The sequence below is a fragment of the Mesoplodon mirus genome, assembly GCF_964341445.2.
Source record: "Mesoplodon mirus genome assembly, chromosome: 6".
In the NCBI taxonomy this organism is placed as follows: Eukaryota; Metazoa; Chordata; class Mammalia; order Artiodactyla; family Ziphiidae; genus Mesoplodon; species Mesoplodon mirus.
Genome location: NC_138982.1, coordinates 59,905,490 through 59,919,436, shown reverse-complemented (window position 1 = coordinate 59,919,436; position 13,947 = coordinate 59,905,490). Strand labels below are relative to the sequence as shown.

Below are 13,947 nucleotides of genomic sequence, written 5' to 3'. Positions count from 1 at the left end.
TGGAATCACATAGTATGTAACATTTGGGGACTGGTCTTTTTATTCTGTATAATTCACTTCCAGTCCATACAAGTAGTGCGTGTATCAATAGTTCGTTCCTTTCTGGTTGCTGAGTAGTATTGCATAGTTTGTTTCACCATTCACCCTTTGAAGGGTGTTGCTCTGTTTCCAGTTTTGGCTAGTATGAATAAAGCTGCTATGAACATTTGTTCATAGGGTTTTGCATGAGCACAGGTGTTCATGGAATTCATGGGAATGCCAAAAGAAGTGAAGAATCATTACCTAAAACATCCCCATTTATACCACTCAAGACCTCCTCACCCTGATGAATTTTCCTTTTTTTTTTTTTGGCCGCACTGTATGGCTTGTGGGATCTTAGTTTCCTGACCAAGGATTGGACCCAGGCCAACAGCAGTGAAAGCAGAGAGTCCTAACCACTAGACTGCCGGGGAATTCCCATGATAACTTTTTCTTTTAGAGTGGTATTGATTTTAAATTCTACATGTCTTTCAAGCAATGATTGCAATATGAATTATTAGTGTAGCAAGAAGAAAGCAAAACATAACTTGACTGGAGCATATCAGAATAGAAATGTGTGAACAGACCCCTCAGCCATGCAATGATTTCATGCTCTAGTAAGGGAAAAATTAAAAATTCCAAAAATCACTTAGAGCAGTACAGAAACCTTAATGAGTTAAGTAGGTTTTATGTGGCAAATTCCATGTCAAAGAAATGCTCAGAGGTAATATGTTAATTTGTTTATTTTAGCAACAAAATATTTTACTTTATTTTAACAAGGTATTTTTTGATACTGGGTTTTGAATTTTCGACCACTTTTAATGAAGATTTGTATGTCAGTGGCCATTATTAGTGTTCATGGTTTATATCTGAGATAAAAGCCAAGAGAACATAAAATAATAAACCACTGAAAGGAATACTTTCTGATAAAAATGTGAGTGGACCACATTAAGATACATATAATGGTAAAGAGCATGAAAATGTTCCACAGCTAGTGTCTTTCACATTAGAATTTTACACACACATGCACATACACATAAACACACACCCTTATATTTAAAATATTTAGGAAAAGAGAGGCAGAAAATTCCAGGGCAAGACAAAAGGAGATGCAGTACCAGAATCTAAGCATTTTTGTCAGGGCTTCTAAACAGTAAGTGAACTAACTATATATCAAAACAAATGAAAATCCATTGAAAAGTGTCATTCTTGTTTTATAAAATAGAGAATAAAGACATGCTCACATTAGATTATTATAGACAATATATATTTACAAAGCTCTTGTACTGTATATCCCACCAAACAGCCCAGAAACTGGTACTCCTTGATTTCCCGGGATTCACTCTTGTTCTTTTCCTCCCCCTTAGGATGGTGAGTAGCTTAGTTGAGCCTTGAGAAGTCAGCTTACTGAAACCCACCATGGTCAAAGTGAATGCTGCTTTTGTGATCTTGGTCAAAGCCTTCTAGTTCTTCCTCCTGTGAGGCTGGGAGGACCCACCTCTTCATTCCTATCTCGGTGATCTCAGGAAGTTTGGTCACGGCACATAACAAGTGTCTAAACCATTGCCCACACTCCCGAAAAGCTGATGGCTGAAAGCTAATATCCAGCTCGGTTAACTCTTTGAGGAGCCACAGGTTTTGGCAGAAGATGGTCCATTCTGCATCACAGATGCTCTCATTATAGCTCAGGTCCAGCTTCCGCAGCCTGGCCAGGTGACCTGTCTGGATTACCGATGCTGAAAAACAAAATCACTCTAAATGCTAAAAGCCAAGGATACTTTCTAGTGTGACCATTTCCCACTTCCAATAACACAACACAGTAGCTCCAGGATTCGTAATGAAAAGACTGATACTTAGTAATGAAATGTTATTAGCTAGCAGTTTTATTCAGGGCATCTGAAATTACTCTAGTAACAAATTTCCTCTCTGCATTTCATGTATAGCTTGAAAATGGATTTTTCTTTCTCTTTCCAAATCCCATTCCAAAGAGTGCCTTTTTTTGTCGAGTTCCTGCTCTCTGCTCCACTGGAGTCCCAACTCTTACTGCAGACTTTCTCTAATTAAAGGTGAAGAGTGATGGCTCACTGGCTTTAACTCAGGACCATTTCTGAATAGTTTTCTTGCTGTTTAATGCTGTTTAATTATTCATTGCTTATTCATTGTTCATTCAACAGTTATTTAATTGAGCACTTTCCATGGGCAAAATATGCTTGGATAATTTCTAATTCATGGGTCAATTAGAGACTTTAATACATGGATCAAGTTTTCCTTTGAATAGTACATATCACAGTACTACCCATAATGGCTCTCAATAAATAACAGTTAATGACGAAGCTAAGAAAAGGAGCTAGGAGAGACAGCCAAAGCAGACAGGACATGCTTCCCTTTTCAGCCAAAAACAGGAATGGATTACAGAGATGAGATGTGTAGAATCTCAGAGTTGGAAGGGACCTTGAAGGGCTCCTCATTCAACCTGATGGATGATCAGAGAGAAATCCCTCTCACAGCTTCTCTACTGGGGACCAGCCCAACTCTGCCTGAAGTCCCTCTTCAGGTTGCCCCAACAGAGGGAAGCAACTCTCAGCGGGAGGAAGCCATGCCTCTAGGCCCTATCTGACTTTCCCCACTGCCCACCTCAGCCTGCTGGGAACTTCAGTTCCTTCCTTGTGCCAACCATGCAATGTTGGACAACAGTCAGGTCCCCTCAAATGTTCCCCCTATAGGCCTAAACATGCCCTGGTCCTTCAATCATTCCTCACACATCATGGCTTCCACACCAAGTGGGATGCTCCATCCCCATCATTTTCATCATCCCAGTCAGGACACTCAAGAGCTGCATTTGGTCCCTAGGTGTTCATGTTGATCATGTCCCTTCCTATCTTTCTGTCTCGGAACATTACTCACCATGTTCTCAAGACCTAGCTAAGAGTTAAAGATAATGTGCATGCTTTTTCCCTTTGGAAAATTTTCTATTACAGACATTTTCAAACATATAAAAAGTAGATGGAATAGGAGTGAGAACTCCCATGTTCCCATCAATCAGCTTCAACGCTATTTTCATTACACTGATCTTGGCTCATCCAGTCCCCTTCCCCTACTTTTTGTTTGTTTGTTTTTTAGTATTTTAAAGCAAATCTCAGACATTGTTTTACCTTTCCTATACCATTTGAATTTTCCAATGATGTGGGTACTCCATTTATTATATTTTAGTATTTTATATGCATTATATATTTTTAAATCTGGGTAATAGTATCATGGGTCATGAAAATACTATTTTTGTAGCCTACTATATGAAAAAAACCAATGCTGTTATTTACAAAAGAATAAAACACAAACTACTAGGGATTAACAAATTCTTAAAGTTTCTATTAGAAATAATCAAAACAGTTAAGTGGCAATGCTTAAAGCCACACACAGCAATACTTGTCATTGACTAAAAATTGAAAGAACAAAAAATAGCCTTGACAAAATGTAAAAGTATAAATTTGACCTGAGGAAGAAAACCTGGTAGTAAAAATTAAGAAACAATATATAATGGCTGGAGCTATGATTAATAAAATATGATGCAGACCAAAAACATTAAAAATTGAAGAAGCAAATTTTAATAACTTTAAATGAAATAATTTAAATATGTTTAGTGGTGTCCAGTTCAGGAAAACAAAACAAACCAAAGGCTTATTTTTTTAGAAGATTGATAATATTGATAAACCTCTTGTGGTAATCAGAATTCTAAGGTGACCCCAAGATTTCCACCCTAATTCCTAGGACTGTGTATATGATGGATTCCCATGATTGGGTTATATTACATGGCACACCTGAGTTTAAGAAACGCAGACCCAAGAGAGGTTAACCTACTCACAGGAGCCCTTTAAAAGCAGAGAATTTTCTCAGCAGGTGGTTGAAGAGGAAGGAGGTCACAGAAGAAGTAGTCAGAGTGATTAGCAGACATTAACAGGATTATAAGAAAACAACTTTATTTCCATAAATTCGACCTAAGTAAAATGGGCCGATTCCTTGGAAGACACAAAGTGCCAAAACTCAAGAAGAAAAAGATAACCTGAATGGTGCTATATCTATTTTTTGAACTGGATTTGTAATTTAAAACTTCTCACAAAGAAAACTCCAAGTTTAGACAGGTTCAGTGGTCAATTCTATGAAGTTTCAAGTTAATGAAAAAATAATACCAAGTCTACAAAATCTTTCCAGGAAATAGAAGAGGTAGGAACACTTGCCAACTCATTTTCTGAGATCATTATTACCCTGATACCAAAGCCAGAAAAAGATATTACAAAAAAACTATTAGGCAATTATCTCTCATGAACATAGCCACAAACATCCTCAACAAAATATCTTCAATTCATTATAAGAAATCTAGCCAGATTAGGATTCCTTTACCTGATAAAGGGCACATCTACAAAACACAAACAAAAACCTATAGCTAACATTATACTTAATGGGAAAGACTGAGTGCTTTTCCCCCAATATTGAGAACAAGGCAGGGATGTCTGCTCTCACCTCATTCAACATCTACTGGAAATCCTAGCCAGTTAAATAACCAAGAAAAAGAAATAAAAGGTATAGAGACTAGACAGGATGAAATAAAGCTGACTCTAATTATAGATGACATGATTGCCTATGTAGAAAATCCTACAGCAGCTACCAAAAATCTCATAGAACTAATAGATGAGTTTAGCAAGGTCTCAGTATAAAATGTCAATATACAAAAATCAATTGTATTTCTACATACTAGCAATGACCAATTGGGAATCAAAATTTAGAAACCAGTACCGTTTATAATAGCACCAAAAAATTAAATACTTAGATATAAATTTAACAAAGTATATGTAGGATCTGCATGGTAGAAACTACAAAACACCAATGAAATAAATCAAAGAGGACCTAAATAAAAAAAGAAATATACTGTGTTCATGGATGGGAGTGCTCAATATAGTTAAGATGTCATTTCTCCCTGAATTTACCTATAGATCCAATGCAATCCCAATCAAAATTCCAAAGCATCAGCTGATGCTAAAATTTATATGGAAGTGTCAAGGAACTAGAATAACCAAAATGATTTTGAAAAAGAAGAACAAAGTCAGAATGCCCATGCTACCTGATTTCAAGGCTTACTATAAAGCTATAGTAATCAAGACACTATGGTGGGGGCTTCCCTGGTGGCGCAGTGGTTGAGAGTCCGCCTGCCAATGCAGGGCACACGGGTTCGAGTCCTGGTCTGGGAAGATCCCACATGCCACGGAGCGGCTGGCCCCGTGAGCCACAGCTGCTGAGCCTGCGCGTCTGGAGCCTGTGCTCCGCAACAGGAGAGGCCGCGATAGTGAGAGGCCCGCGCACCGTGTTGAGGAGTGGCCCCCACTTGCCACAACTAGAGAAAGCCCTCACACAGAAACGAAGACCCAACACAGCCATAAATAAATAAATAAATAAATTAAAAAAAAAAAAAAAAAGAGACACTATGGTGTCAGTAAAAGAATAGATGCATAGACCAATGGAACAGAACAGACCAAAAATAGACCCTCACAAACTGGTCAATTGATTTCTGACAAAAATGCAAAGGCAATTCAATGAGTCTTTTCAACTAATGGTGCGTGAATAGTTGAGCTGTCATATGCAAAAATATTTTCAGCTCATATTTCACACCTTGTACAAAAATACTCAAAATGGATAATAAGTCAAAATGTAAAATGTAAATGTAAACCTTTTAGAAGAAAATCTAGGAAAATCCTTGAGAACTTGGGTTTTGCAAAAAGTTCTAAGATGCAACACAGAAAGCCCTACCCATCAAATTAGCAAATAGATAAATAGATCTTTATCAAAACTGAAAGTCTTGGGACTTCCCTGGTGGTCCAGCAGTTAAGACTCCGCACTCCCAATGCAGTGGGCCAGGTTTGATCCCTGGTCAGGGAACTAGATCCCGCATGCCACACTAAAAGCTCCCTCATGCTGCAACGAAGGTCCCGCATGCTGCAACTAAAACCCGGCACAGCCAAATAAATAAATATTAAAAAAAAAAAAAAAAAACTGAAAGTCGTGCTATGCAAAAGACACTGTTAAGGGGATGAGAAGACAAGTTACAGACTGAGAGAAAATATTTGCAAGTTATAGATCTGATAAAAGACTTGTATCCAGAAAATCTAAAGAACTCTCATTAAGAAGAAAACAAACTATCCAGTTTTTTAAATTAGGCAAAAGATTAGAACAGACACTGCACCAAGGAATATATACAGTTTACAGATAAACACAGATAAACACATAAAAATATGCTCACCATCATTAGTCATTAGGGAAATGCAAAATAAAATCACAATGATTTGTCCACATCTTCCAATTACAGTGTTTGGCCATAACACTTGTTTTGAAAACACATATTTGTTCCAACTAGATTGAAATATCAGAGAACAGTGTGAGCATAACACAAATTTCTTGTTTGCTTATGCATAATTTATCCACAGGGAACAGTAAGTGAACACAGAAAACTGCACCCAGCTGAGCCAAGGTGGGTATAGGCGTAAACAAAATCCACACATGCACACACCTCTCAAGGACAAGAAGCCTCACCCATCCACATCCAGTGTTCCAACTTTCTATTCTACATCAGGTAATCCTCCTTCTTCCACCACCATATCTATGTCTATCTCCTTTTTATCTTCTTCTTTTTTTTTTTAATGTTTGGCCGCACCTTGTGGCTTGTGGGATCTTAGTTCCCCAACCAGGGGTCGAACCCTCGCCCCCGGGAGTGAAAGTGTGGAGTCCTAACCACTGAACCGCCAGGGAAATTCCTCCATCTCCTTTTATGAAACACTTTCCACTGTCTTTTTGGTTTTAGAATTGCCCTTATCTGATTTAACCAGCTCTCTCCTAAGCAGATGTCAGGGAGCAGGGAAGCTGCACAGAGGGCTTAGCTCCAGGCCTCGCTGCCTTCTCCACCTCCCTTGCCCTGGAGCGGCAGGGCAGGCACACTGGGCTCTGAGTGCCAGGACTGCTTTGGATGGAACCAGTAGGTAAAACCCAGAAGAGCCACGTCCTCTGTCACCAGGGAACAGCTGCTCAGCCTCAGCACCCGAAGGGACGTTGAAAGCTTTAGCGTTTCCAGGAGCAGCTTTAGGTTGCTGCCAACACACTTATTCCAAGAAAGGCTGACTATTTCCAGAGCAGGGAGGTGAATGGAGACTTCAGCTGAAATTGACAGCGATAAAAATAGCAATAATTTAGGTTTCCTTAGAGGTCATAAGTCTTGAATTTGAGGAACCTAGGCTAGGGCAACATATTACTATCAGTGAGGTTAAGACAGTTGTAGAGACCGTTTCTCCTGCCTGAAATTCATGGCCTCAATTTAGGTTGTCTACTTTTATTTGGGAGAAATGTTGGAAACTTTAGAAAAGTAAAACTTGATTAAATGGGGACTTCCCTGGTGGCGCAGTGGTTAAGAGTCTGTCTGCCAATGCAAGGGACATGGGTTTGAGCCCTGGTCCAGGAAGATCCCACATGCCGCGGAGCAACTGGGCCCGTGAGCCACAACTACTGAGCCTGTGCTCTAGAGTCCGCAAGCCACAACTACTGAGCCCCCGTGCCACAACTACTGAAGCCTGTGCGCCTAGAGCCCATGCTCCACAACAAGAGAAGCCACTGCAATGAGAAGCCCGCGTACTGCAACTAAGAGTAGTCCCAGCTCACTGCAACTAGAGAAAGCCCACGTGCAGCAATGAAGACCCAACGCAGCCAATAAATAAATAAATAAATAAATAATTTTAAAAGTTGATTAAATGGAATTCACTATTGACTGGGATTTCTTTCCTTCACTTCACATTTAAGAGGGAGAAAGAGATGAACAGTTTTCACAGCTAGTCATGATTTCCAGAGTGTGTCCTGGTTTTACATGTCCTGGTCGCTGTTGAAATTCAGAGGCAAGGCCAAACCTCCCTAGAACTCTGAAACACCAAAATGTATTTGTGTTTACTTAACTGCAGTTAACAGAGACAAAGAAGGGAAATAGTGTATATTGGAAAGATTTTTAAAGGAAATTCAAAGATTTTCTGCTTAGTTCTCGGTTTTGCCTAACATTAAAATTAACCAGAGGGCTTCCCTGGTGGCTCAGTGGTTGAGAGTCCACCTGCTGATGCAGGGGACACGGGTTCGTGCCCCGGTCCGGGAAGATCCCACATGCCGCGGAGTGGCTGGGCCCGTGAGCCATGGCCACTGAGCCTGTGCGTCCGGAGCCTGTGATCCACAATGGGAGAGGCCACAACAGTGAGAGGTCCGTGTACTGCAAAAAAAAAAAAAAAAAAAATTAACCAGAGCAACTTATCCACGAGGTATAGCCATTAATTACATTTTAAACTATTCTGCCTTCTTTCTAAAAAATAATATACATTTGAGGGGTAGATATATATTCCTTTTTATAATATCTAACAAGAGCACACTCCCACTCCTATGGTACAGAGACCTATCAATAAGAAATGGAACTTTCTTTTCTCAAAGTGATGCAGAGAAATATGTATTTACTTGATTTACTTCTTTTTTTTATTGTTGATTTACTTCTTAATTCAAATTGAATTAAACAGGTCTCCCTCAACTTATGGTGGGGTTACGTCCCAATAAGTTGAAAATATATTAAGTAAAAAATGAATGTAATACACCTAACCTTCTGACCATCATAACTTTGCCTAGCCTACTTAAACATGCTCAGAACATTTATATTAGCCCATGGTTGGATAAAATCATCTAACACAAAGCCTGTTTTATACTAAAATGTTGAATATCTCATGTAATTTATTGAATACCATACTGAAAGTGGAAAACAGAGTGGTTGTCTGGGTACAGAGTGATTGTTAAGTTTACCCTCGTGATGGCATGAGTATTGCACCACGTATATATTACTAGGCCAGGAGAAGATCAAAATTCAAAATTCTAAGTACGTTTTCTACTGAATGTGTATAGCTTTTACACCACCTTAAAGTCAAAAAGTGTGAAGTCAAACCGTTGTAAGTCAGGGACTGTCTAAAGATTTATGTCAGATGATGTAATTTTGTGTAATATCTATTTGATTATGATCCATTGATTGTGTAGCTATAATTGAAAAGAGTTGTGCCTTCTGATGGCAGAAGACACAAAGTTAAAAACAAAATTTTCTTTAAAAATATTCAACATTTTCCATCTAGGAAGTATATTTATGAAATCTCATGTTGTCCCCAAATTTATTTTTTTGTGAAATTTTCCTAACAACATTAGTCTGAGCAGTGGAATGTGGGGTATGTGTGTGTGTGTGTGTGTGTGTGTGTGTGTGTGTTTACCTAGCCATTTTGGGGATTATAGCCCCCTTTGAGAAATTTGTTTGTCTGTCTGTATGTCTGTCTATCTATCTACTAACCTGCGTATCTACTTACTGACTTACTTAACTAATACCGAAAATGTGCTTTGAAGGATGCAGTGAAGAATAAACACAATCCCTGCCCTCAAGAGGGTAACAATCTGGGAGAAGTATCAACATTATAAAACCACACAAGTAAATACATAACTATAAATTCTGATAAAGGCTATAAGGAAGATACAGGGACTTCTAATTCAGAGAGGGGCTGTCTTAAAAGGGGACATTTACACTGAGACCTGCAATCAGAGCTCCCCAGGAAACACTAGGGGGTAGGGAATTCTAGAGAACAGGAAGGTCAAAGGCAGGAGAGAACTCGGTGATATGAAGGAACAGAAAGAAGCCAACTGAGGCTGGGTTCAGGGAGCAAGGGGGAGAGCTGCCAGGGGGCCTGTTAGATCACATGAAGGAATCTGGATTTTACCAGAGGTTCTCCAGGCAACCGCTGGCTTTTACAATAAAATTTACTTTTTTTTTTTTGGCCACACCGTGTGGTATGTGGGATCTCAGCTCCCCGACCAGGGATGGAAGCTGCACCCCTGCAGTGCAAGTGCGGAGTCTTAACCACTGGAGCGCCAGGGAAGTCCCAAAATTTACTTTTTAAGTAAAATTTATAGACAATCTCCCCATAATAATATTAACAATTGGCATTTATTGAGCATTTACTATGAGCCAGGCACATTTCCAAGAACTTCACATGTAATAACCCATTTAATTCTTACAACCCTATGAGATATGATCCTATTATTCCATTTACAGACAAGGAAACTGAAGCACAGAGTTGTTAAGTACCTCAGGTCATGAGAGCCAGAGCCAGGATTTGCTTTCAGATGTCTGATCCCAGGTGCTTTGGAGCCAGAAAAATGTACCATATGTTCCCCACCAACAAAAGAATTGGAATCAGTTTTAGGGAGTTCACAGCCCCCTGCCCAGGCATAACTATAGACTGACTCTCTTAAGGAAGGAGCCGTGGACCTCAGGTTAAGAAGCATACATATCCTGCTACTTTTCCCCATCCAGACACGTGGCCAATGAGATGAGCAGTGCTGGGGGAAGGCTGGGAGCAGTACATGACAAGGACCAAGACCCTGTGGGTCGAACAGAATACTTGGGCTGAAAAGGAGAGCAGGAGTACCCTAAATAGAGAGTTCTTAGAATTTGGGATAAATTATATGTACTTATTTTTATTAACAGATATTAATAAATAACTACTTGTTATTTTTTATTAATAGAATGCCTTTATTTCATTAAAATAGCCCTGTTGGGTCCATAGGACAATTCATTTTTAAGGGAGTGTCAACAGACATAACCCTTGAGGGAAGGTCAGAGAGAAGGGCTCTGTTTTCACTGTTACCCAGGAAGCACCAGAATCCAACCGCACTAGTCTTGTGCATGTGTACAAAACAGAATTAACCTAACAGGCCTGAGACCACTATCCCTACAAAGTCCTGCTGGCAAGGTTGGCCCTTGGCTGACATCTGGAAACTTGGAATTTGGAAGTGTTGTCACCATTCCCTAACGTATAAGGGTGGTTTGTTGTGCCTACAGTGTTTGTGTACAAATAAGATGATTTATGCTGAACACTAGCTTTCCTTCTGTGAGTCTGGAATTTTGGTATGTGCTTCGTAGAGGGTGCCTGCATGACCAAGCCCCACTAAAAACCCTGGACTTGAAGGGTCAGGCGAGCCTTCTCAGGAAACATTTCAGACCATGTCTTCACAACGTGCTGCAGGAACGGAGCGCATCCTTGTGACTCTGCTGGGAAAGGAATCTTGGAAGCTTGGGCCTGGTTTCCTCTGGACTCTGCCCCATGCATGTTTCCCTTTGCTGATTTTGCCTTGTATCCCTTTGTTGTAATAAATCTCAGCAGTGAGATCTGTGAGTCTCTCCAGTGAATCACTGAAGCTGGAGGTGGTTGAGGACCCTGGAACCATGTGCTTAAAGTGTTGGATGCCTGCGTGGTATATTTGGGAAAATTGGGCAAAGTCCCTTTGCGTCAAAATGTCTCCCTCTACTCGCTGACAGTGCCCTTGCCCCAGCATAGGCAGAAATGTCAGATTTAGTAAATCCCTGATGTAGGCCAGGCTATATCCATGGTCTTCAGGCACGCCAAGATTCCTGAGAGAGGACAACAAACCCTGTTGGGACTAGGTACTAGGCAGCCAGCTAGGCTCACACACTAGTAAATGCCTCCCTTTCCAGTAATTCCAAATTATACTGTACAAGTTACCAGGAATGTGAGCCTTCAGAGTTGGTTATACAGCCGTCCCTCCGTATCTACAGGGGCATTGTTTCCAGGACACCCTGCAGACACCAAAATCCATGGAAGCTCAGGTCCCTTATATAAAATGGCACAGTATTGGCGTATAACCTATGCACATCCTCCCATATACTTTAAATCAACTCTAGATTACTTATAATACCTATTACAATGTAAATGCTATCTGTGTAAATGGTCGCCTGAATGAGACAAATTCAAGTTTTGCTTTTTGGAACTTTCCGGAAATTTTTTTCTGAATATTTTCGATTTGCTGTCAGTTGAATCCACGGATTTGGAACCCATGGTTACAAAGGGCCAACTGTGTACACTTTAAATTTTAAATGTTAAATTTACAATGCCAGAAATCATTCATGTGGCTTTGAAAGTCACTTTCAAGAAAGCATATTTCCTGAAAGAAAGACAAATTAATACTTTACGTTGCCTACAGCTGAGCCTTGGAATGAAATTCATTTGTAGGCAAAGAGAGGCCTCCCTTCTCAGATGTTATGTTACCAGTGCCTGCAGGGATTTGGGGAATGCTCTTACCCAAAGCAGTAAAAGTCTCACTTTCCAAAGCACAGTTGTTGAGTAACAGTGACTTCAATGCTGGTAAAAATCGGAGCCTGCTGAGTAGGTTTTCAGAAGAGCTGCCCATCTTTCTGTTGGCAGATAAATCCAATTCTTGAAAACTCTAGAGAAAAGGGATAACCTGGGCTATTAAAACATCAACAGTGACATGTTTTAGGCAGCATCTCACAAAGGGTCTTCTGGGTGTTAGGGTCCCACAGTCTGCACAGGCTCCGGACGCGCAGGCTCAGCGGCCATGGCTCACGGGCCCAGCCGCTCCACGGCATGTGGGATCTTCCCGGACCGGGGCACAGACCCGCGTCCCCTGCATCGGCAGGCGGACTCTCAACCACTGCGCCACCAGGGAAGCCCCCACTGTCTTCTTGATCAGCAAGCACAGCTCTTCCCTCTCTGACTCCTGCCCTGCCTTACACACAATTACACACCACATACACACCAGCCATTCTTCCCAATGTGCAGCTTGGGCTCTTCTCCAAACCTCTCTCAAGGCTAGAAGTTAAGAGCAAAGACTTTGGGACAACCGGGTAAGATGGCGGAAGAGAAAGACGCGGAGATCACCTTCCTTCCCACGGATACACCAGAAATACAGCTACACGTGGAACAACTCCTACAGAACACCTACTGAACGCTGGCAGAAGACCCCAGACCTCCCAAAAGGCAAGAAACTCCCCACATACCTGGGTAGGGCAAAGCGGAGAGATTCCCGCACAGAGGATCGGTGCCGAGCGGCACTCACCAGCCCGAGAGGCTTGTCTGCTCGCCCGCCGGGGCACGCAGTGCTGGAAGCTGAGGCTCGGGCTTCGGTCAGAGCGCAGGGAGAGGACTGGGGCTGGTGGCGAGAACTCAGCCTGAAGGGGGCTAATGTGCCACAGCTAGCCGGGAGGGAGTCCGGGAAAACTCTAGAGCTGCCGAAGAGGCAAGAGACTTTTTCTTCCCTCTTGGTTTCCTGGTGCGCGAGGAGAGGGGATTAAGAGCGCTGCTTAAAGGGGCTCCACGGACGGGCGCGAGTCGCGACTGAAAGCGCGGAGCCCAGTGACAGGCGTGGGACGCTGGGGCTGCTGCTGCCGCCGCCAAGAAGCCTGTGTGCGAGCGCAGGTCACTGCCCACACCGCCCTTCCGGGAGCCTGTGCAGCCCGCCACTGCCGGAGTCCCGGGATCCAGGGGCGGCTTCCCTGGGAGAACGCACGGTGCGCCTCGGGCTGGTGCAACGTCACGCCGACCTCTGCCGCTGCAGGCTCGCCCCGCACTCCGTGCCCCTCCCTCCCTCCTGGCCTGAGTGAGCCAGAGTCCCCGAAGAGGCTGCTCCTTTAACCCTGTCCTATCTGAGCGAAGAACAGACGCCCTCCGGCGACCTACACGCAGAGGCGGGGCCAAATCCAAAGCTGAGACCTAGGAGCTGTGAGAACAAAGAAGAGAAAGGGAAACCTCTCCCAGCAGCCTCAGAAGCAGCGGATTAAAGCTCCACAATCAACTTGATGTACCCTGCATCTGTGGAATACACGAATAGACAACACATCATCCCAAATTGAGGAGCCAGGAGTCAGTGCTGTGCCTCTGAGGTGGGAGAGCCAACTTCAGGACACTGGTCCACAAGAGACCTCCCAGCTCCACATAATATCAAACGGCGAAAATCTTCCAGAGATCTCCATCTCAACACCAGCACCCAGCTTCACTCAACGACCAGCAGGCTACAGTGCTG

The 13,947-nt window shown here is 42.2% G+C and overlaps 1 protein-coding gene across 1 annotated transcript in view; it reads right to left on the bottom strand.

Annotated features, from left to right (window-relative positions):
- Positions 1–1,422: 1,422 nt before the first annotated feature.
- Positions 1,423–13,947, bottom strand: part of LRRC31 (leucine rich repeat containing 31) — a gene marked incomplete at its 3' end in the record, with an annotated part of 34,350 nt that continues 21,825 nt past the window's right edge. Inside the window, 4 exon segments of the mRNA XM_082625264.1 lie at positions 1,423–1,754; positions 7,045–7,212; positions 12,207–12,351; positions 12,355–12,374. Of these exon segments, the coding sequence (XP_082481390.1) occupies positions 1,423–1,754; positions 7,045–7,212; positions 12,207–12,351; positions 12,355–12,374 (665 nt within the window).